The sequence below is a fragment of the Plecotus auritus genome (genome assembly GCF_963455305.1).
Source record: "Plecotus auritus genome assembly, chromosome: 1".
Taxonomy (NCBI): Eukaryota; Metazoa; Chordata; class Mammalia; order Chiroptera; family Vespertilionidae; genus Plecotus; species Plecotus auritus.
Genome location: NC_137770.1, coordinates 204,037,182 through 204,062,151, shown reverse-complemented (window position 1 = coordinate 204,062,151; position 24,970 = coordinate 204,037,182). Strand labels below are relative to the sequence as shown.

Genomic DNA, 24,970 nt, shown 5'->3' with positions numbered 1-24,970 from the left:
AATTTCCAGGCCCTGGTCTACAAAGGGTAGGAATTCACTTAATGTAGGTAGATGGCTTTCTCTTACTTAGGATTCTCCCTCATGGTGAATATGGTGGAAAGTTGTAGCTCAGTGGCAGGCACTAGAGGCATGAAGCTCTCTCATATACAGCCAGTTCATGGACCCCACCATGTCTCCCTCACTTTATGCCTCCCTCTGGGATATCTTTTTTCCTTCAAAAGTATCTTAGTGTTCATTTAAGTTCAGTCATTAAGTTTTTGGTGGTTAGGTGTTTGTTTTGTTTTGGCTATTTGATTAAAAAAATAGAGAAGTATCTGATAAGTTGCTCAGGAATGTTGACTTTCGCAAAAGAAGGATCTGAGTCCCAAATCCTACTAGAGGTTTCCTGGAAATTTCACTTCTCTCTATTTAACAAGAGACATGAATATGGCAGAAAAAATGCATGCAATAGAATTTTGGTTATTGAGTCATAGAATAGTTATTTTGATATTAATACAACCTGTGTAATGAAAATTCAGTGTACATGACCAAGAAGTCTGAAAAAAATTTTTTAATTGTAAAATGAGAAACTCTACAGTTTAACATCTCTTCTATGATAGATATTTTGCTTTAGCCTACATGATCATGCATTAAAGGTGATTATATTATCAGAAATTTAGATTTAGTTTCAGATTGCCATTTATAGTGTCCTAGAAAATACCATGTTTTATTTTGGATAAAATTGATTGATAATAAAAGTGAATGCCATACTTTTCATTATTTCTAATTACGTCTTTTTTAAAATATATTTTTTATTTATTTCAGAGAGGTATGGAGAGGGAGAGAGAGATAGAAAATCAATGATGAGAGAGAATCATTGATTGGCTGCCTCCTGCATGCCCCCTACTGGGGATTGAGCCCACAACCCGGGCATGTGCCCTTGACTGGAATCAAACCTGGGACCCTTAGTCTGCAGGCTGACACTTTATCCACTGAGCCAAACTGGCTAGGGCTCTAATTACTTTTTGAAAAAGTTGTCATGAATGTGTGTGGGGATTCCATCTCAAAATGTATTTAAAGGAGTTTCCCAATTTCTAGCAACATAAAAATTAATTTTAGACTATCTGTTTCTTAAATTTATGGCTACAGGAAGGGGAAATACTTTCAGGTTCAAAGGGTAAGCCTTATTTTTTGGTATTAAATCAGAAGTAACTGAACTTGGAAATACTTAAGGAGATGCAATGAACAGAGCTGGGACAACTATGGTATGTGAGATATATGCTAGAGTTTGGGGGAAGGATCTATCCTATATAATAAAAGGCTAATATGCAAATTGAATGGTGGAATGATCGGTTGCTATGATGCACACTGACCACCAGGGGGCAGATGCTCAATGCAGGAGCTGCCCTCTGGTGGTCAGTGTGCTCCCACAGAGGGAGAGCCGCTCAGCCAGAAGCCGGGCTCATGGTTGGCGAGTGTAGCAGCGATAGTGGGGAGTGAGCCTAAGCCAGCAGGCAGATGTCCCCCAAGGGGTCCTGGACTACGAGAGGGCACAGCCGGGCTGAGGGAACGCCCCCTCCCCCCGCCCCCCAGTGTGTGAATGCCATGCTCCAGACCTCTACTATATTTAAAAGGCTAATATGCAAAGTGCCCCTCAGGAGTTCGACCGGGAGACCAGGAGTTCGATCACTCACTATGATGTGCACTGACCACCAGGGGGTGGTGCAGAAAGAAGGCCCCGGCCGGCAGCCGGAAGGCCCCGATCGGCCTTGATCACTGGCCAGGCCTAGGGACCCTACGTGTGCACGAATTTTGTGCACTAGGCCTCTAGTAAGAAAATAAAAAGACAAAGTCCCTGGTGTTGACACTTACAATCTTATTTGAAACACATTATTTTATCTAATTACTAGAGACCCAGTGCATAAAAATTATGCATGGGGGGGGGGGGGGGTTGATCGGGCCTAAGCTGTCAGTCAGACATCCCTCCTGCAGTCCGGGGCTCTCACAGTCCATGACCCTTTGCTCCTTACCGCCCAACTGCAGCGTAGGCAGGAGAGGCTCCTGCCACCGCCGCTGAGCTCATCAGCCATGAGCCTGGCTTCCGGCTGAGTGGCGCTCCCTCTGTGGGAGCTCACTGACCACCAGGGGACAGCTCCTGAGTTGAGAATCTGCCCCCCTGGTGGTCAGTGGACGTCATAGCAACTGGTCGTTCCGCCATTCAGTAGATTTGCATATTAGGTTTTTATTATATAGGATGTATTGGCATAAAAAATAGAAATGCCTCTCAACTAGGATTCCAACTAACTTTGAGATAGTTTTAATTTAAGTTTCATAACCTTATTTAACTTAATTTTCATCTACTTTTGGGGGAAAACAAAAACGACAACTTTCCTAATTTTGTTCTGTAAGGCATTAATGAAGATATAAATTTTAAACGTTGTTTGAAATTGTAACTAAGGTAAAGGACCTCTTCAGCCCAGCCAATGTTGCTCAGTGGTTGAGTGTCGAGCCGCAATGGTTCGTTTCTCATTAGGACACATGCCGGCTTGATCCCCAGTAGGGGGCATGTGGGTGGCAGCAGATGGATGTTGTTTCTCTCTCGTGGATGCTTCTATCTCTCTATACTTTTCCTTTCCTTTCTCTCTAAAAATCAATAAAAACGTTAAAAAGAACCTCTTCACAGCATGTCAAAGACTCTTCCTATAGGGCTTAACCTTCATAAAGATGTCCTTTGATACTACAGAAGCTAACCCCCAGAACTGACCTGTGAAGACCTCTGGGAGTTAGTCCCATGTCTTACATCTTCTTTGAGTCTCAGTTGCCTTAAAATGATAAAAATAATACCCACTCTTTTATGCTTTTGAAAAGATCTAACATGATAATACATGGGGAAAAATTAGAAACTATAGCAGAGGCCAAAATAAAGTGTAAAACAAGTATTTATAATACTAAATTTCGCCCTAACCGGTTTGGCTCAGTGGATAAAGCGTTGGCCTGTGGACTGAAAGGTCCCAGGTTTGATTCCAGTCAAGGGCATGTACCTTGGTTGCGGGCACATCCCCAGTAGGGGGTGTACAGGAGGCAGCTGATCGATGTTTCTCTCTCATCAATGTTTCTAGCTCTCTATCCCCCTTCTTCTCCCTTCCTCTCTGTAAAAAATCAATAAAATATATTTTTAAAAAAACCTAAATTTCACTTCATAGTAAATTTTTATTTTGTTTTATTCCACACTGATATATATATATCAGTGGTGAATTCTTTAAATGAGAGAATACATTAACCTAAATTCTTATGAGAGGATTGCAAGGGAAGGGAATCATAAAGATGGTAAAATGACTTACATGTGAGTATAAGTGATGGTTTGTTTATAGTCAAAGGCATCTCTTTTGTCTTCAGACTTTGATATAAAATCTTCTCAATTCTTTTCCTGATTTGCTCAGTACTACTAGTAGCTGGGTATCGAAACATGAGCACCATAAGAATGTTCACACCATTTTCATCTGGACTAAAGAACAGAAAAGCATATAAATAGAGATAATCATAAAGCAAGCTCTCTAGTCATTAATAACTTTTAGGTATTAAGATTCACGATAAATTTAAAGAACACAATGGATATGTGTATATCAGATTTTTACATTATTTCTAGAAATACTGGGTAAGATACATAGCTGGAAAAAAATTGTTCTCTCCCCGTACTTAACTCATAGTCTGGAGGGGTTGTGGAAGAAGGAGATGTTTATGAAATCATGCTTAAAATATACTTAAAGAATTTGCTTTTTATGGTGTTTTGAGCCAAAATTGTAACCATCGTTATTTTTCAGTAGTGGTGTAGCAGAGAATGCTCTGTGCTCACCAAACCCAGCTGCTTTGTCTCTTGAACAGAGATCTAGATTTCATTTCCTAGCCTCCCTTCCAGTTTATTGGAACTCTCTAGTAAATTCTAGACAATGAAATGTGGGCAGAAATGATGTGCCCCACTTCCCGGCCCAGCCCCTGAAAACCTCTCATAGACTCTTCCATGCCTTCACTCTTCCTTTATTTGCCAACCAGAAGATTCAGGGTGCAATTCCACCATGCCCTCCAACACCCACATCCCCTGCTGCTGCTTCTGACTCTTTGAACTGAACCACCGAAATGAAATAAACCTTTATTGTGTTAAACCATTGGTAGGGGGTGGGGGGCGGTTGTTGGTCAGTTAATAACAAGTTTGATAAGTAGATGATTAGAGGAAGCAGTTATAAAAGGAAATCTTTTCATAGAATTTTCAAATATATTAACTTGTTAGGTATAGAAATCCTCTGTTGCCTTTGAGAATGAATTTAATTGGAAATATATAAAGAATAAAGGAAAGAAGAGAGAGGAGAAAGGAAAGGAAGGAAGGAACAAATATACAGAGGGGGAGAAGGAAAGAAAAGGCATGAGCTCTTTAACCATATGTGGTTACTTTACCATCCAGAAGTAAAACAGACACATAAGTATTACAAATACATATATTTATATATCAATTGATATCCATAGAAAAAATAATAATTTTAATCAGAATGTATAGAAAAGCTATATTATTCTAATAAATGCCAAGCCTTCAGACATAATGTAAGAAGTACATGCAGGATGCATTCTAGTCATTTATTTTAGTCTCTGACAACAAGTGTATGTTCAATTACTGGATATTACCTTTCATCAGAGTATAGAAATGAAAGCATTAAAATTTTAAAAAAATAATAATGAAAATGCAGTGACATTAAAGAAAAACCTTATTGCAGAGAAAGCCATAGGCTGATTGTTGGGTAGGCTTAAAATGAGGATAGTCAAAAGGAACTGGACTAAGTTCCACTGAGCCCTCACTTAAGGAGCAGGGTATGTTGGCAACACCATCCCTCCTCTTCCTGTATTTTTTTCTCTTGGAGAGTGTCTTTATTTTTAATCCAATAAGTGACATTGTCTCTTGTCATAAGGCACTCTACATCTTTCTACTGTGACTGGGAAGTGGCTGGGCAGTATAAGCTGGGCTGCTCAGGATTTATGACATCTTTGTATCCCTGCACAGAATTGCTCAGGGGAGTCGAGCAATCGTGTTTGTTCAATGCTTCTTAATTACTGGGTTGAAGTTGTAAACCAAGTTTACCTACCTTATTTTGATAACATGAGATTTGATAAACCGACCTGCTCCAGAAGAACGTCGAAATATCCTAGACATCTGAGTAGAAAAAAATTATAATGTATTAGTCTTAAGAAAACTGTTATTCCTTTTCTTATCTAGAGACTGGAGACAATGACAGTGATTTCAGTTTATTCTCAGATATGTGAACAGGCTATTCACAGTGATAAGACTAAACCAGTTTCAAATCCTTATAGAATTAAATAACCTCAACAAAACTGTTCAATTTTGCTAAGCATCTGTAGAATGGGATAATAACACTATCTACCTCAAAGAGTTGTTTTGAGGATTAAGTGAAGTAAGGTATATCACACATTTTATACCTTACCTGGCATATTGTAAACCATTGATAATGTTCATTTTAATTATTGTCAGATAAATTAAAATCTGTGCTATTCTTTAAGGCAGCATCTTCACTTCTAAGAAAACCTACCATAAGTTATTCTCAAATATGGCATCTAGTTCATTATTGATATTATTTGGTTGATTTCTTAAATGATTATCTCATTGCTACAGCATTTGATGTAATATGCAATAACACCTACTGTGTGACTCTGACACCCGCACTTGTTAGTCATCTCTCTGTGGCAGGGAGGCTTACACAACTGGTACTAGGTTTAGAAGTAAGTTTCACCACACTCCACACTGTCAGCATTTTATTACTCAGCTTTTCTGGTCCGAACCATTGAAATTTTTGGGATGTTCAGTGAACTGATTTCCTAAAGGGTTCTGATTCCCCAAAGACTATTAAGGCAATGCCTGAGACAAAACAACAACACTGAACTGAGGGTCAGAAATTACAGGTCCACATATGTTTACATAGGCCCACATCCATGGTAAATCTTGTCCCTTAATTACTATATGCTCTGGGAAGAGGGAATATTACCTTCTTCCCCATAAGGTTTTCCCCTCTCACTGAATCCTCTAAACGAGTAACAATGCTCAGTAGATTTTACCTCCTAAATATTGATTCTACATCCTTTCCTTCAATCCTACTGCTATGGTCTAAAATCAGGCCCCTTGAAACTTGGGCCTTTGCAGCAGTTCCCTCTCTGGCACATTTATGTGGTTCTACTCTATCCTCTCTCGCCTACAGTGCAAGCAAACGGGATATCTGTAAAGTGCATATCTGAGTCTGTTACACTCCTGCTTCAAGCCCAATGTCTCCCTTAGTGTGAGCTCCGTGATACTGTCCTTTCGTTGGCCCCTGCCCCGTCCCTACCTCCGAAACCTGTTCTCTTATCTACTGAATGGCCTATTCTTTCCTAAACCCACTAAATGGGTTCATACCTCTATGACTCCACACATTAATTTCTGTCTTCCTACAATATACATTTTTTCCTCAGGAAAAAGTCTTCAATGACAATTCTGTAATTCTTTAGAAACTCCAGTGACAACTAAGTTTTCTTTGACTTGCCCTCCTGAACCAAAGTGAACATTCCTTTGCTTGGGCCACCTCAGCATCTTGATTCTATTATAGCAATTATCATGCCGGTTTGCAGGTGTGTCTTTCCTACTTGAGACTGTGAGCTGTGTGACAACTGGGAGTGTGTCTGATTCATTTTTGTATCTCTAGCTTTGGCACATCACTTAGCACAAAATAAACACTCAATGCATGTTTGATGAATAAATCCATGAGTGAGCACATGAGTAAATGAATGGAGAATCAACACTAAAGGGAAGAAGATAATAACACATGTTTTTTTTTTTTTTTTTCATCAGCAAATCATGGTACCAAGTGTAAGTAGAAATCTATGGGAATCTAAAGTAAGGTGGGAACCAAGAAACCCCAGTGGTGACCTTCACATGGGTGGTCATTTCAGGATTTTGAATCAGTTCTGAATTATATCACTTATGATTTCACTAAGCTGCTCTCAGCTCATTTTATTTCCACTTCTCAAGGAACAGGGAGAAAATCTGATTTTAACATCTCTAGCATTTTATATAAAGTTCCTCTGAAATTTTGAACTGTGTACGTAATGGCACTTTGGGAAATGATCAAGATTCTGTCATATCAGAGTATAAAAATTTACAAAGAATCTCTTCAAACTACCCCAGCCAGTTCTCTCAGTGGTTAGAGCATCAGCCCATAGACTGAAGGGTAGCAGTTTCGATTCCAGTCAAGGGCATATACCTCAGTTGCAGGCTCAATCCCTGGGTGGTCCTGGTCGGAGTGTGTGTGGGAGGGAACTAATCAATGTGCCTCTCTCATATTGATGTTTCTCTCTCCCTGTCTCTCCCCCTGCCTTCCACTCTCTCTAAAAATTCATGAAAAAAGTATCCTCAGGTGAGAATTTTTTTTTTTTAAAAAAAGAATCTCTTCAAACTAAAATGTGATATTATCAATATCATAGTCCCTTAAAGTGTCAACCTCTATTTTAAAAATGTATAGATTCTGATACATTTCAATATTGGTATGACCATTAAGAACAGCTTACATGTATTAACCTTCATACTACATACTAGGCATGGGACTGCTTCCTTTGTTCAAACCTCACACCACCTTATGAGTAAAGTATTTTATTTATCAACAGTCCCATTTTATAGATGAAGAAATGGAGGCTCAGAACACTTAAGATTACTTGTTCAAGATAGCATAGAAAGCAGTGATTCTGCATTATGCTGTACACTTTAAACTAATATAATATTAAATGTCAACTGTAATTGAAAAATTAAAAAAATAATGAAAAAACATACAAACAAAAAGGCACATGTATGTGGAGTAATAGAAAACAAGTACGTCTGAGGTTGTGACAGCATAGTAGTGAAGCACAGTACCCATTTCTGAAGCTGTCTCTACTAGAAGGTAATTTTAGAAACATCGTTTAGTGTCTCTGTGCTAGGTCTCCTCACTTGTAAGAAGGGGATTATATATATAGCAGTTACCTCCTAAAGTTGTTGTCAACTTATAAAGCATGAGGAACAGCAACAACAAAAAGTAGTGCTTCTGGCACATGAACCCAGGGAATCTGGCTCTAGCTTTTGTATTCTCAAATCCGTTATGGGACATACACAACCCTGTGTTACTTACATACTTGACAACAGGTGCTCAGGTAGCTGGGGTTAGAGAGGGCCCAGGCAGGAAACCCTTAAAGGAGGCCTCAATAGATCTTTGATTTCCTGACTCTAAATCTCATAAAAGATAACCTCTTGGGAGGTTTCTCCTTTCTGCTTCTGAGATTAACAAGAGGGAACTGCTCCTCTCCAGATACCTATTATTGAAAGCAATTTCTGGAGATGTTTAATTCGTGTTTACATTTTTCTTATAAGAACTCACTAATATTACATTTAGTCCAAATTACAAAAATTAATTGTATCCTTCCCTTTTTATGGTCCAAATCATAAAGAACAAATGATTTTATTTGAAATCATTCTATTTAAAACAAGAGTGTGTGAGCTCATGGTAGAATAGAAAAGTTCTCCTTAAAATCAGATACTAATTGTAGTCCTTGGTTTGAACTCTAGCATTAAAAAGCAGTATAACATGTTTGAAACAATAGTGTGACTCTGACTAATAGTGCACCCAGTTACTGTCTCTGGCAAGAATGAGCTTGCAGCTTCCCCTCTGGCTGGGAACTGCATGCAGATTAAGTCCTCATGGAAGATCACTAGTTACTGGATGCCAACTAGGGAATCCCTTTCCAGATCCACCTATGAAAATAAGTAAGGCAGATTTTGAATATTTCCTATTACTGTCATGGAAACATGTACCACCAGAGGGCGAATACACCAAGGACATTCATTCTGTTTCCCTTTCTTCATGAAAGCTTCCTGCTAGCTCAAAGGGATTTTTCCTTCCTCTGAACGCCTAAAATACCGATCATTTGGGTCAAATATCTGACAATTATACTCTGCACTGTGGCAGCTCCCACACCATCATATCATCTTTTTAACTCTCATATTATCTAAATTTTTAGTTTGTATTATTTCCATACACAAACTTCCATACATAAACCGTATTATAAACTCCAATTAGGAAGGAACTGTAATATACAGACCTTGGTATTCTTCATAGCTTTGCACAAAGTAAGTGAATAATAACATTTTCATTAATTGATGAATTCTCCAACGATGGTTAATCTTAAACAACAGTGTGAAGAAAAAAATCCTGGCTTTGCATCCCGATTTCATGACTCTTTCACTATACTAGAGCTCCTTCCCTTTTTCTCATTTATTTATTTGTTATTCAACACAATTGATTAGGAGTCTCCTATATTTAAAGCACTATGACAACAATAGATAAAGAGTAGTGAGCAAAGATTTGTGGTCCCTAGACTCAGACTACACAGTTAAAAGTAATAAATAAAAAGGCAACTAGTATAGTAAAGTCATACAGAATAATGGCTGGGGGGTGTATAATAGGGCAGATTTCTCCATGGAGGTAATATTTTTTAATATATTTTTATTGATTTCAGAGAGGAAGGGAGAGGGAGAGAGAGAGGTCAAAAGATCAATAATGAGAAAGAATCACTAATTGGGTGCCTCTCACATGCCCCCCACTAGGGATAAAGCCCACAACCCGGCATGTGCCCTTGACCTGAATCGAACCTGGGACCCTTCACTCTGCAGGCCGATGCTCTATCCACTGAGCCAAACCAGATAGGGCCATGGAGGTAATATTTAGGTGACATCTGAAGAATCAAAAGGAGTAAGTTACAAAAAGAGCAGTGCTATGGGACAACCTTCCAGTTAGAAGAAACAGAATTTGCAGAGAATCTCAATGAAGGTCAATATGGATAGAGATGATTGAGCAGGAGGAGAGTATAGAAGTTAGAGCCAAAACATTCAGGTCCTTGGAGGCTTTCCTGAGGAGCTTGGATTCTTTCTTTTTTTTTTTTTCAGGGAACCTTTTAAAAAATTTTTATTAATTATAGTTGACGTTCAATATTATTGCATATTAGTTTCAGATGCACAGGATAGTGGCTAGACATTTATATAATTTATGAAGTAACTTCTTCCCCCATAAGTCTAATATCCACCTGGCCATACAAAAGAATGAAATCGTACCATCTGTGACAATATGGATGGACCTAGAGGGTATTATGCTAAGTGAAATAAGTCAGAGAGAGAATGACAAATACTATATGATTTTACTTATATGTGGAATCTAAAGAAGAAAATAGATGAACAAACAAAACGGAAACAGCTTCATAGGAACAGAGGATCTTGAATTATACACTAAGCACAGTCAGAAGCTACTTACGATGTGGGATTCTTAAACAAAATAATAACATAATATGTTTTTAAAAGATTATTCTTGTTACTATGTAGACCAGATATCACAGGGAGCCTAAAGAGGAAGCAGTGATAACTGTGATCCAGCTATATGAAGAAACATATTAGTTAGATCTAGGATGGAGATTGTGAATTAATAGTAGAAACATGACTTGTGAATGGATTAGACACGAGGATAAGAAAAATGTAGGTGTTCTAGTAACTAAACAAACAGTGGTGTCATTTGTTTAGTGGGAAAAATAGGAATAAGAGGATGGGATGGAGAAGCAACTTTTAAGAATTGGATTTAGATATGATAACTCTGAGGTGCCTGTGAGAGATCCAAGCAGAAATGTCACGTAGACAATGGACCTTACAAATCTGGGATTCAAAGAAATCTGGATCAGTCTTTAAAATTTTGGAATTAGAGCTATTGTATATCTATCATACTTCCCCCTTTTTTCCTGCTAAGAGGACCTCTCTTTCCTATAGAGAACTCATTCTATATCATTCATTCCCACATTGAGGTATGTCAGTCTGTTTCATGCCTCCCTGCTTTGGGTCTTATTTTGTTGGTCAATTCATTTTTTTTTCATTAGATTCCACAAATAAGTGATATCATGTGATTTGTCTTTCTCAGTTTGGCTTATTTCACTTAGCATAATATTTTCCAGGTCCATCCATGCTGTCCCAAAGGGTAAGAGATCCCTCTTTTTTTTACAGCTGCATAGTATTACATAGTGTAAATGTCTCACAGTGTTTTTATCTATTCATCTACTGATGGGTACATGGGCTGTTTCCAAATCTTAGCTATTTTAAATAATGCTGCTATGATGCACAATACTTTGTTTTAAAAAAATTTAAAAACCTGAGGACATTGTTTGAGCCTCTGAATCCAGCCATGTCCAAAGCCGAATGAATCTCTAGATTTTCCCAATTGACCTTTCCTTCCTTCCTTCCTTCCTTCCTTCCTTCCTTCCTTCCTTCCTTCCTTCCTTCCTTCCTTTCTTCCCTTCCTCCCACCCTCCCTTTTTCCTTTCCTCTCTCCTTCACTCTCTTCCCTCCTTCCCTGCCTACTTCTCTCTTTTATTCTTTTTTTCTTAGACTCCGTAATTGGGTTTCTGTTATTTTCTACCAAAAGTGTTCCATCTATCAGGGGAAACAATGAGGTCATTTATGGAGCAGCAGAAGAAAGAGAAGCAAAGGAAGAATCATGCCTCAGATGATGTGGAGGCATACTAGTACATCAATGGAACCTTTACTGTCTATGATCAAGTATAAACAAAAATGTTTTCCTCTTAATACATTCCTTAAGAATAAGTTTATTTAAATGATGATGAATTGTTACAAAAGAGGAACTGTAGCAGATATTTGTCTCCTACCCAAACTTTTGGACAGACGTGCCCCAGCTTCTCTAAGTCTTGACTGATAACAGCTCACACCTGTATTTTTCCTGAAGCCTACCCTTATCTGACCTGAGCACATTTCTCAGTGATGGCTGGTAGCTTATGCTTCCCTTCCCTGGGCAGCCCTTGTTGTCATAACACAAACAGCCCAGCCCTCTTATCTCTGGGCAGAACCACACTGTGCTGTAATTTAGGCTCAAGATCTCCTCAGAAATCAGGCTGAGGCTGCACTTCTGAAACTGCTTCTTTGTCTGGCTTCTGACTTTGTCCTTTTCTGTTCCCCTCACATTCTTACAAGATTTTTCTGAAAGCTTTTGGTTAATAAATCATATAACCAAGAATCTTCATCACAGACTGTGCTTTTGGGATCCCACCTATACAGGGATAAATCAGTTGGCGCTAGGGAATGCTCTGCTATACATCTGTTTCAATGCACCCACTGTTTAGAAGGTCAGCAACCACACATCTTCAATTTTCAGATGAGAGTTTTAGCTTGTAACCAGGAAAAAATGTAATGAACTTAAATGGAAAACTGTCTTTAGATATAATATTATGTATCTCCAGAGATATTTCTATATTTTATTCCTTCTTTAAAAAGAGGGGGGGGAGATAGAAAGAGAAAAAAACTTTTTAAAGAGTCAAGCTTAGTTGTTGCAGTTTTAGAACATACAGAGCACAAAAAAGAGGGTTCTAATGGGAAGCTATTTTTTTAAATCCCCACCTGAGGATATGTTTAAAAAGAGAAAGAGAAAGAGAGAGAGAGAGAGAGAGAGAGAGAGAGAGAAACATCAACATGAGAGCAAAACATTGATCTATTGCCTCCCATATGTGCCCTGACATGGGATTGAACCCTAAACCTAGGTAAACCTCATGGGAAGCTATTTTTAAGACAGAAGGTTAGAAAGGTATAGAGCCAACATCAGTAGTCTTTCCATATTGAAAATTCTGCACAGTAAATGGAAGTCATCCTTCTATCCAACAATAATAATTGTCATATTATTTACAGATTAGCTTTTTTGATTATTCTGAGCATTAATTTCCAAAATGAAGCCAACGTTTCATAGAGGGTATGGAAAATATCAGAACTTCTATTTTTATTTTACTTTATGTAAACAAACAAGTTTTTAGAGAACTGACCTTAATAATACCAGGAATGCACTAACTACCTGACGTTCTCAAGGAGAATGTAGAAATCACTTTGGGGGCTGGAGTGGAAGGGGTCGGGGGTGGAAAGGAGGTGCAAAATGGGTGAAAGTAGTCAAATGGTACAAACTTCCATTTATAAAATAAATAAGTTATGGGGATGTAATTTATAGCATGGGGACTATAGGTAATAATACTACATTGTATAGTAAGTTTATACTTAACATTTTGGATAGGTTTTGTGATTTTAAGGGAAACCAATTTTACCATAGGCTAATTGATATAAATAAGAGTTAAGTTCCTGTGGCATCTCATCAACCTTATAATAAACCAACATTATTGAAGGACCTTCTCTATAATATGAAAGTTGCCAGGAGATTAGATCTTAAAAGTTCTCATCATGATTTAAAAGAAAAAAATTATAACTATGCGTGATGCTAAGCAGGCTTATGGTGGTAATCATTTCACAGTAAACACAAGTGTCAAATCATTATGTTGTAATGATTTTATATTTGTGTTTAACATAGTATAAACATAATTCTGAATAAACCCACTGACCAATAAAGTGAGAATTGTGGCGACACAATTGTAAAAAATACTATTATGTTACATGACAAACAGTAAATAGCTATGGAAAGGAAAATACTACTTATTGATTTTTAACATTTAAAATCAAACTATCTAAAGATAACTGAATAAAATGCTAACACTTTCCACCATTGCTAATAATTCAGAAAAACATGAGAGCAGTGGAAGTGTTAGAGGGCTAAATACTCATCTTTTAATTAAGAGATAGTGTCTAGCCCAGCTGACTTGGCTCAGTGGTTGAGCATCGACCTATGAACCTGGAGGTCATGGTTCATTGGAATGGGACCATTCCAGGGGTCAGGGCACATGCCTGGGTTGTGGGCTCAATCCCCAGTGCGGAGTGTGCAGAAGGCAGCGAATCAATGATTCTCTGTCATCATTGATGTTTCAATCTCTCTCCCTCTCCCTTCCTCTCTGAAATCAATATATATATATATATATATATATATATATATATATATATATATATTTAAAATATATTTAAAAATAGATAGTGTCACCTGTCTGGCATGGCTCCATGGTTGAAGGACCACCTATGAACCAGGAGGTCATGGTTCCATTCCCAGCCAATCGATGATTCTCTCTCATCATTGATATTTCTATCTCTCTCTCCCTCTCCTTTCCTCTCTAAAATCAATAAAAATATATATTTTTAAAGAGATAGTATCTATAGCCAATCATAGACAGATTGCTTTTCTATAGACATATTACTTTTTCTCTAATAGGTCTCATAAGCTAAAAGGGCTAAAATACTGATTTTCTAACAAATCTGTGGTCTCCACAGACATGATTTTCATGAGAACAAAAGTGGAACACTATTCTATTTGACTTCCTACTATGATAGGTAAAAATTTAGCTTATCTTATATATTTTTTAAAAATATAAATGCCTTGATAAATGCATGTTTTCAAAAGCAAGCAAAATATTTGAGGGACATTAATTTTGAGATCAAAAATTAAAGACACACATCCTTGTATATGATACATTTAAAAGCAAAATAAACAAAATGATAAGGCCAATATAAACATCCTAATAACTCATGTTAAAAAATGATAAAGGAAAATGAATCAAGAAATAAAATCAAGTTAAAAATAGGCAAAACATCTGTCTCAACCAACAATCTCCTCAGGTCTTAATTTGTTGCCTACTCTAACTATATACTTGTAATAATATGGAATATTATTTTAAATACTAGAGGCCAGGTGCACAAAATTTGTGCAAGGGGTGGGGCGTGCCCCTCAGCCCAGCCTGTACCCTCTCCAATCTGGGACCCCTCGAGGGATGCCTGACTGCCCGTTTAAATGGGCAGTCGGACATCCCTCTCACAATCCAGGACTGCTGGCTCCCAACTGCTCGCCTGCCTGCCTTCCTGATTGCCCCTAACCACTTCTGCCTGCCAGCCTGATCACCCCCTAACCACTCCCCTGCCAGCCTGATTGATGCCTAACTGCTCCCTGCCAGCTTGATTGCCCCTAATTGCCCTCCCCTGCTGGCCTGGTCACCCCCAACTGCCCTCCCCTGCAGGCCGGGTCCCCCCCAACTGCCCTCCCCTTCTGACCCAGTCAACCCTAACTGCCCTCCTCTGCCAGCCTTATCGCCCCTAACTGCTCTCCCCTGCTGGTCTGGTCCCCCCCAACTGCCCTCCCCTGCAGGCCTGATCACCCCTAACTGCCCTCCCCTGCAGGTCTGGTCCCCCCCAACTGCTCTTCCCTCCAGGCCTGGGTCCCCCCCAACTGCCCTCCCCTTCTGACCCAGTCAACCCTAACTGCCCTCCCCTGCCAGCCTTATCGCCCCTAACTGCTCTCCCCTGCTGGTCTGGTCCCCCCCAACTGCTCTTCCCTCCAGGCCTGGGTCCCCCCACAACTGCCCTTCCTTGCAGGCCTGGTCGCCCCCAACTTCCCTCCTCTGCCAGCCTGGTCACCCCTAACTGCCCTCCCCTGCAGGCCCAGTTGCCCCCAACTTCCCTCTCCTGCAGGCCTGGGTCCCCCCCCCAACTGCCCTTCCCTGCAGGCCTGGTCGCCACCAACTTCCTTCCTCTGCCAGCCTAGTCACCCCTAACTGCCCTCCCCTGCTGGCCTGATTGCCCACAACTGCCCTCCCTTGCAGACCTGGTCCATCCCAACTGCCTTCCCCTGCTGGCCCTCTTGTGGCGGCCATCTTGTGTCCACATGGGGGCAGCCATCTTTGACCACATGGGGGCAGCCATCTTGTGTGTTGGAGTGATGGTCAATTTGTATATTACTCTTTTATTAGATAGAATTTTATATACATTAAGTTATTTAATCTTCTTAGTCATATAACCTAGATACTATATTATTCTCATTTCACAGAAAAAGATATTGAAGCATGGAGAGGCAAAGTAACTACAATAACCACATTCAAAGTGAGACAGAAAAACATATTTATAAACTTTAAAGTTTTCTATTTGGCTTACCACTCTCTCAATCTGATGACTCCTTTGTGTAAACTCTTTTGAGGTTTTTATTCCATAATTTTCTCTGTATTTTATGTTTGTGACTTGAAAAGAGACAAGGTAATAAAATGACTTGTCATCTGAAAGGTAAAAATGAACAACAACAAAAAATCACTGCTTAAGTATCATCAGTTTCTTGTCTCCAGTCCCCAGCCATTATGATGAGCAACAAAAAAGTTAGAGATATTAATTGTCTGGCACTTAGTATTTAATTAGTAATACAGAAACTATATTGTAAAGTAAGACCCAAGAATTTATGGACTTGTAAGTATAAAACCCGAGAGAGAAAACGTGGCCCCTGACCTTCAGGTGCTGGCCCACTACCACCTAAGCCTTGGTATCATCCTCTTGAACATAAACAATTTCCTAGAACATCAGCATTCCACAAGGCCACTCTTGGCCATATAGGCAATGACAAAAACAAGACTGTTCCACAAATACTTTGAGGTCAAACAAAGACACTCTCTAAACAAACAAACAAGACAGAACATCTCTCCATCCTGGCTATTATGAGTGACTGACAATTATAACTTTAAGCCTTCATTGCTTTTGCCTTCTAGATAAGATGCACTAAGTTATGAAATCACATCATTAGTCTAGCATCCTGACAGCATCCAATCTAGAGAAATCCCCCCCAATCAGTTACAAATTAAAATCTTATAATCTCTAACAGTGTCTGACTGACCAATCCCATAGTTTCCTTGGCATGTGCTTTCCTTCCCTGAGCATGCCATAAACCCACTACAGATGTGTTCCTGGTGGTCCCTGGTGGTCCCTGGTTGGAGGACATTGACAGACCATTCACATTCTAAAAATCACTGTAATATTTTATAATCTTTATTTTTAAAATTATTATATATCAGAGAGTAAATAATTGTTTGGAATTATATACAGTAAAAGCTGAGATCCTTAGGATAAAAATAACTCCATCAAATACACTTCAGTCCTGGTGATGTTAATTTTATCATTAAGTCTGACAAAATCCTTACTTCTGTTTCAATTGTTTCACATATTTTATTATTTTTACTCTTCTTTCTTATTTCCACTCTTTAAAATTACTATTTTAAAATTATTTTTTTCTTCTTCTTGGTGTTATCTTGGTTACTGCAATATGGTTTTCTTCACTGACTTGGTGTTGATTTCCTTATGCTACAAAAATATGTAAATTACTTTTTGAATGTGTGTGTCATTTTAGATACTTCTATTTTATCCCCTTCCACTTGCTTTTCCTTTGTCATAGACTTTCTTCTCCTTGTTTTACTAAATTTCTATCTACAATCAGGCAACTCACAATGAACTTCATGGAAGGTCCATGTCATGGATTTCTTAAATTCTTAAGTATTAACCTCTGTATTGGTTTCCTATTGCTGCTATAACAAGTTTGTACAAATTCAGTGGCTTAAAAAGAACACAAATTTATTCTCTTACAGTTTTGGAAGTCAAAAGTCTACAATGAGTTTTACAGGGCTACATGCTGGCAGAGCTGGTTCCTTCTGAACCTTCTAAGGAGAGGAGAGTCTTTTTTTTTTTCCTTTTGTCCACTTTTAGAGGTTATCCTCATTCCTTGGCTTGTGATCACACATCATATTGTCTCCTCCCCCAGCTTTTTTTGCCACATGGCCTTTTTCCTTCTTTGACCTTCTTGACTTTTTCTTATAAAACATTTTGGTTACATTTATGGCTCATCCGGAAAATCCAGAATAACCACTCTCTCTCAGAATCCTCAGTTTAATCACATCAGCAAAGTCCCTTTTGCTATATAAGGTAACATCCACATGTTGTAAGGATTAAGACATGGATGCCTTACAAGAGGGGCATTGTTCAGCCTCCCACAACCTCTATGATATTTTGTAAAATGCTTTTGTGCTATTATTTTTATTATCTCCTCAATTTTTCTTTTTTGAAGACCTTCATATTAGGGATGGAGGGCATTTAAAAAAAAAACTAATTCACTACATTTTAACTCAAAGAAGATATTAACAACAAAGATACAATTGATGGGGTAACTTGGTTTCTCCTTTTATTTTATGAGAGTCTAAGAAATGGATATTATCAATCTCCCAATAAAGTGGGTAGGAAATTAAGCTGGGCATGTTGAATAATATTCATCTCTTCCTAGGAGGTTTTTTAAGTATGGTTTTATTGTTTTAAGTCATATACTTCTGTAAAATTTTAGACAAAGTATCAGTCACATGATTATAAATATACATATCAAATCAATCTTAGTCGATTGTCATTTGGCTTACCTGTGGTATTAACTATCCATTTTTGTACATAATGTGAAATTATTCCTAAATTTTCTCTTCTTCCCCCAATCATGAAACAATCTCCTTTTCCTTCAAAAATAATGTTTGATCTTTAACCCTTTACAAATATTTTTTAGGTAACTTTCCTCATATCATCAGCTTTTCTTGGGGCAACTCAATGTATTGGTTTTGAGAAAAGTATATTAAACTCAGTTCATGATGTAATTTGTCTTTATTCTGAAGATAATCTTTCATTCTTTCTCTTTTTAAAAATGTATTGTTTTGACATGTGTCTATCCATATTGCAAGCTTCACTGGTTGGAAATATGTAAGACAGAGCTCAATACTGGAGCAAACTATAATTTAACATCAGTAAAACATTAGTAATTAAAATGTTAATATCATGCAAATTACATTTTTTTATACAACAGAGAATTTTAAGATATTCAGTCATGGAGCACTTAGGCAATAGAAATGTGACCTGGATACTTACCCTCAACAACGTAATGACTAACAATACCAATTGTAATTCCTATGATTGCTACAATTACCAATGTGAAAAGAGCTAGCCGAATAGGGTCCCAAAATTGCTGTCTTCTTTGAAATTCAACTGGAGGGTAATCATCAGCTTTTGAAAATTGAGCTGGTCTGTGACAATGGAAAGAAATAAACAGTAAGACAAAAAATAATCATTATGGCTTTACTCTATGTTCACTTACTTTATTACTCTACAGAAATAGTTTATACTGCTAAATAACAATAGGATACTTAGATATTGAAAAGAACACAAGGTTTTAATTTGTATACCCTCCCCCAACATCCCATTCACAATGTAAGTTTTACTTAAAGCTCACCTGGGAATATACAGTATTTCCACTGCATTCTGTCTGATGTGTTGGCAATTTGAAATTTGGGTTTTTGGCAACAAAGTTATGTAATAAGCTCATCAGTTGTGTTTAATTAAAGATAAAAGATCTTAATATGCATTTTTTAATTTAATACATTTTAAAATCTCTTAATGGCTTGTTTTAAAAATAGCAACATGATTTTTGAAGATCTGATCATGGTTCTTCACATTTTATTAGTACTTCCCTGTGAAATCACAAATTGGGAATTGTCCTTGATAAGATTCCAGTCCCCATGAAGACTTTTTATTTCCACTTGACTTTTATCTGTTCCAACTCATGCATTACCAGCCCACCGCAAAATATTTTAAGCCAACTTGAAAGTTGGCATTATTTACTTTATTTTCTAACTCCCCCAGTGAGATTTTTTAAAGCAATAATTTTTAATTTCATCTAACATATTTATTTAAACCCTATTCATTAAAGTAGGTAATAGAAAATCCTTAGAGTAGTACCTACATCATTATAATAATGTTTCAGAAACTGTTCTAAAGCCCTAGAGCTATAAAAAAAATTTAAGATATATTCTTTGTTCATAGGACACCCACACTTTAAAAAGAGATACTGCTCTGGTCAGGTAGCTCAGTTAGTTATAGTGTCATCCCGATATGCCAAGGCAACCAATGAAAACATAAATAAGTGGAACAGCAAATTGAACTCTCTCTCTCTCTCTCTCTCTCTCTCTCTCTCTCTCTCTCTCTCTCAAAATCAGTAAGTAATAAAAAATTTAAAAATAAATAAATGAAGAAGATATAAATGAGAAAACAAGTATTTAATGTATAGTGTGAACTGTGCCAAAATAAAAACTCTGTACAAGAAAAACAATTAACCTTTTGGAGGGCTGCAAGTGTTGGGAGATTTTTATCAAGAAGGCAACATGATTGAAACTTTAAGTGATAAAAGTTCTCTAGGTATAAAAAAGGAAAAAGAAGAGGAAAAAGTAGCATGTGAAAATACAAAATAAAACAAAAAAACTCAAAACTAATAATTATCATTGGAAACAAAAATACATAAAATATGTCTTTTGCCCTCAAATAATTTATGGTCTCCTAAAGTATGTCCACAATTGCAAGTCTTTCCCAGCACTGCTGTACTTGAAGGAGGATCTGGTAAAGAGGTGAGCTGGACCAGATCCTGGGCAATCTCATAACCCAGAGTGAAGAGCTTGAAATTGATTCGGCAGGAGATGGGAGTCAATAAAGGTTTTAATCAGACTGAGAATTTAGAATAATCACAGAGATATGAATGAGGATGAGAATTAGAGCCAAAGGGCAGATAGGAAGACAGGTTTAGAGGTCATTTAGAAAGTCCAGGAGAGAGGTGGTGAGGGCCTGAACTAGGCTGAGACAGTAGGGTGGTGAAGAGATAGATTTAGTTCCAGTTCTTGAGATTTGTTGACTGATTGACTAGCTATGTAACAAGAAAAGGATTAAAGGCTCCTGTGTTTCAGTGTCCAGGTGAATGATTGTGTCTCTAAGCAAGATGAGGAAGATTCAATGAACAAACAGTTCCCAATGTGGCACCAATGTTGTTAATAATGAGCAATGTAGTGTCCTTACCCTTGAGTCTGAGCCAATTGCAAAGTATCCATTTTATGTCCTTTGTCCTTGACTCTACTCTAGTTGTGTCTCTGACACCAGTTTGCATGACTCTAATAAAAGTAACTGTTCAGGCTACTACCACACACCCAGAAAAAATAAAAAAGTTTCTTATGTCCCCATGTACAATGTCTTCCTTCTCACCTAAGTGGTGTATGCTACCATTTCCAAAATATGTTTAGTATGTAAACATTTTGATTGCTGCAATATTTTAAATTATCATTTCTTTTTTTTCCTAAGTTTTATTAATATGATTGCTTTACTATGAGCCTTCAAGAAGCAAAAAAATGACAAAAATAAAATTCTGTCAAATATATGGGTGATAATCATATATTACCTCATGATAACTCTGAATCAGAGTTAAAGAGATTTTATCATGGTCATATTTGATTTTAAAATGAGTTTTATCTGCTGATCAGCTATCCTCAGTTTGATATACTGAAATGTTGACTTTTGTTTCATGTAGAAGTTGAAATAAGTTTTACCAAGTATTCATTTCAGTGTTTTAAAGTAGAGTTGGAAGGAGTATGAAGATACCAGCCAACTGCAAAGGAAGTGTAGTTTACCCTAAATAAATAAAAATTCAAGGCAGTCCTAAGTGTGCAATAAACTTTCATAACTTAACTATAATAATATATATTTTTTAAATGTGCAACTGGTTCAAATTCTGAAAATTCCTCTCTTCTGTAAAATGAGGAATAGAAACCTTTTACAGCTTTGTTAGGATCCAAATAGTACAAATAAATAATACAAGTAAATAATAAGAAAATAGTCTGTTTATTTCCTTCACTGAAGCTATGGCTTTGTTTTGCTCTATTCTGTTTGGTTTTGGGTCTTGCCTTTAAATAGAACTCTTCACAACAAATTGGTAGTTACAAAATAGTCACAGGGAGGTAAAGTACAACATAGGGAATATAGTCAATAATATTGCATGTAAACACAATCCTTAGTCTGAAGGCAACAAACGCAGAATATTTCAAATAAAATCCACACCTTTTTTTTAACAACCTCTTGGATAATGCCATATATATATATATATATATATATATATATATATATATATATATGCATGCCTAAGCGACTGTTTGACTGGTAGCTATGATGTACATTGACCACCAGGGGGCAGACACTCAACACACAGGCATGGAAACATGGAACAGACTGATGAATCTCAGAGGGAAGGGGAAAGGGGAGAAGGTGGGGAGAGATTAACCAAAGATTTTATATGCATACTAGAGGCTTGGTGCATAGATTCATGTACTGGTGGGGTCCCTCGGCCTGGCCTGCAGAGATCAGGCTGAATCAGTGCACCAGGCCTCAGACATACCCCGAGGGGTCCCAGATTGTGAGAGGGCACAGGCCAGGCTGAGGGACACCCCCCCACACACACCCCCGTGCACGAATCCATGCATTGGGCCTCTAGTCTTTTAATGTTTCAATGTGGACATCAAATAAAAATGGCATTTCTAGGAGATCACTGTCAATGTTAGAAGTTCATGTCATTCTAAAAAATAACTGTCAATGTTAGAAGTTCATGTCATTCTAAAAAACTCATTAAAATACAGGAACTAAAACCTTTTGGTATTTTGAATATAAATAAAACAACGGTTACAATAATGAAGTACACATGAAAAGAGTATTAGAAAAAGCATGAAATTCAGCATCATAAATCCAAGGGTTCAAACCTCGTTTAGTCACATATTGACCCTGTTATTTTGATGTCTCTGATTCTAAGAATCCCTTGTGTGTTAAATTAAGGAGATAATATCCCTTACTTCTGAAGGTTGTTGTGAGGATTTTTTAAATCATGTAGAGATAATTCAAATTTTATGAAAAACTATAGGAATAGGAATTTTCATAAAATATACCATTGAGGAAAATAGCAGATTATTATACTACTTTTTATATAATCCTAATCTATACTAATAAAAGGGTAATATGCTAATTAGACCGGACATCTTCTGGACATCCTTCCGGACAAAGCCGCAGTGGCTGCCTGAGCCTTGGCCCTCGCAGCTGCGGATAGCAGCTGCTGCTGCCGCGAGGGCCAAGGCTCAGGAAGCCGCAGCGGCCAGCAGTGACAGTGGCAGTGGCATTAGCAGCGGTGTGATGGGGGCATCACCTTTCCCTGATCGGCCTGGTCGCCTCCCACAGAGGGAGGCCAGAGGCAGCAGCAGTGAGAGGGTTATGGGGGCGGTGCCTTCCCCTGATCAGCCAGTTGCCTCCCACAGAGGGAGGCCAGACTGTGGCTTAGGCCCACTCCCCATGGAGAACGGGCCTAAGCAGTCAGTAGGACATCCCCTGAGGGCTCCCGGACTGTGAGAGGGGGCAGGCTGGGCTGAGGGACTCCCCCCCAAGTGCATGAATTTTCATGCACCAGGCCTCTAGTATCTAGGCTAATTCCTTACATGAATTTTGCTGTTCTTTGAATAAATGAATGAATGATAAATGAAAGAAATACATTCTAGACCCTTGATCTAGAAAAGTAATTTGCATACGAAAGCTGAAGAATTCTAAAACATAGTATTATATTAAATACTCAACAAACATTTATTTCATAAACACCTACCATCTTTTAGGTACTAGTAGTTACTGAGTACATAGTGAATAAAACACAAATACATGGTCTTTGTTATCATAGTGCTTACAGTATATAAGGGGAGACAGATAAAACCAGTAAACCTAGAGACTCTTACAAGTGGTGATAAGAGCTAGAAGGAAGATAAATAAGATGTCCATGATAAAAAATAAGAAGGTAAGCTCTAACTGGTTTGGCTCAGTGGATAGAGCATCGGCCTGCAGACTGAGGGGTACCAGATTCGATTCTGGTCAAGGGCATGTACCTTGGTTGCAGGCACATCCCCAGTCAGGGGTGTGCAAGAGGCAGCTGATCGATGTTTCTCTCTCATCGATTTTCTAACTCTCTATCCCTTTCCCTTCCTCTCTGTAAAAAAAATCAGTAAAAAATATATTTTAAAAAAAATAAGAAGGTATGGATTGGGTTGGGAGAGGAGACTACTTAGAAAGAGTGAGTGAGAAAGTCCTCTCTCTGAAGGTAACATTTTTGCTGAGACATGAAAGATAAGAAGAAATCTGCCATGCATAGAATGATGGCAGGTCAGGAAAATGTGTGAAATATTTGCATTGAAAAATAACTTGACCTGTTGGATGAACTGGCCATTAAAAAAAGTATGGAGAAACAGCTGTAAACCAGTGAATATTTTATGACTTAATAGGGGAAGCATTTCAGTTTCTTTAGCAGAAAAAAAAAATCCTTTCTATATTCCCACAGAGGTATCCCCTGCTTGCATTCTTCTTGGGTCTAAGCTGCTATTTCATTCTTACAACTTAACTCAGCTCAATATAGCAGACTAACTACATTATCAAAGACCAAAAAGATATACTATATAAAAATAAATCTCACTTTCTCTCTACACAGCCTCCAATATTCTGCTCAATAGAGCAAACATAATCTGTAATATTGCCCCTTCAAAGTGCCACTTATGTAGATTATCAATTAAGCCTGAGAATTATTTAATCTTTTAGAGGCGGCATCTTTGATGATAAGCACTGTAATGATACCTAAATAAACAGGAGAGAAAGCCTGGCCCCTCCCAATAACTATATCACCAGTTATAATGAGCTATGATTAGTATATTAATATATTAATATATCAGAGATGGCTAATCATTGAACACATGACAGTTGCTTATTATTAGAGAGAAGCTACAGCTAGTTCAGTCTTGAACTTTTAAGTTTATTTAAGCAATTGCCAATTGGAATAGAGTTGTTTTTCTACTTTGTTTTATAAACTGTTTCTTAGAATGGAGGTTTTTCTTACAAATTAATTGGGGTTCTAACTAGTGTAGTTTAAGTAGAAGTGTGCAGAAGTAGGCTACCTTCATCATATATTTGTGCATTAAATGGTAGGGGTGTCTTTTATCTTAGGCACAATGGAGAGATTGTTATATGATTAAGACATTCCCCAGTCCCTCAAACCTCAACCTATATATATGTTTTAGATTATTAATCTTAATATAAGAACCATGGGACAAACCTATTCAAGAATCCAATAAAATATAAAAATACATGGAAAAAATCATAGTATTTTTGACCAGATTAAAGAATAATAAATTACAAATAAGTCATGATAATGAAAATAGCTTTTTCATGTGTAAATGAGTCTTATTCCAGAATTTTCAAAGTTAATCTATTCATACTCTTTTAACAAGTAAAATTAAAATATATTTATATAGTACA

The 24,970-nt window shown here is 37.6% G+C and overlaps 1 protein-coding gene across 1 annotated transcript in view; it reads right to left on the bottom strand.

The window, feature by feature from the left end:
- The window catches only part of LOC308242020 (transmembrane protease serine 11F-like), a gene marked incomplete at both ends in the record, with an annotated part of 42,816 nt that extends 21,764 nt beyond the window's left edge, over positions 1-21,052 (bottom strand). Inside the window, 5 exons of the mRNA XM_080655815.1 lie at positions 3,321-3,484; positions 5,109-5,176; positions 15,923-16,041; positions 18,701-18,855; positions 21,048-21,052. Coding sequence (XP_080511941.1) covers positions 3,321-3,484; positions 5,109-5,176; positions 15,923-16,041; positions 18,701-18,855; positions 21,048-21,052 — 511 coding nt within the window. The remainder of the gene's footprint in view (positions 1-3,320; positions 3,485-5,108; positions 5,177-15,922; positions 16,042-18,700; positions 18,856-21,047) is intronic.
- Positions 21,053-24,970: the final 3,918 nt, after the last annotated feature.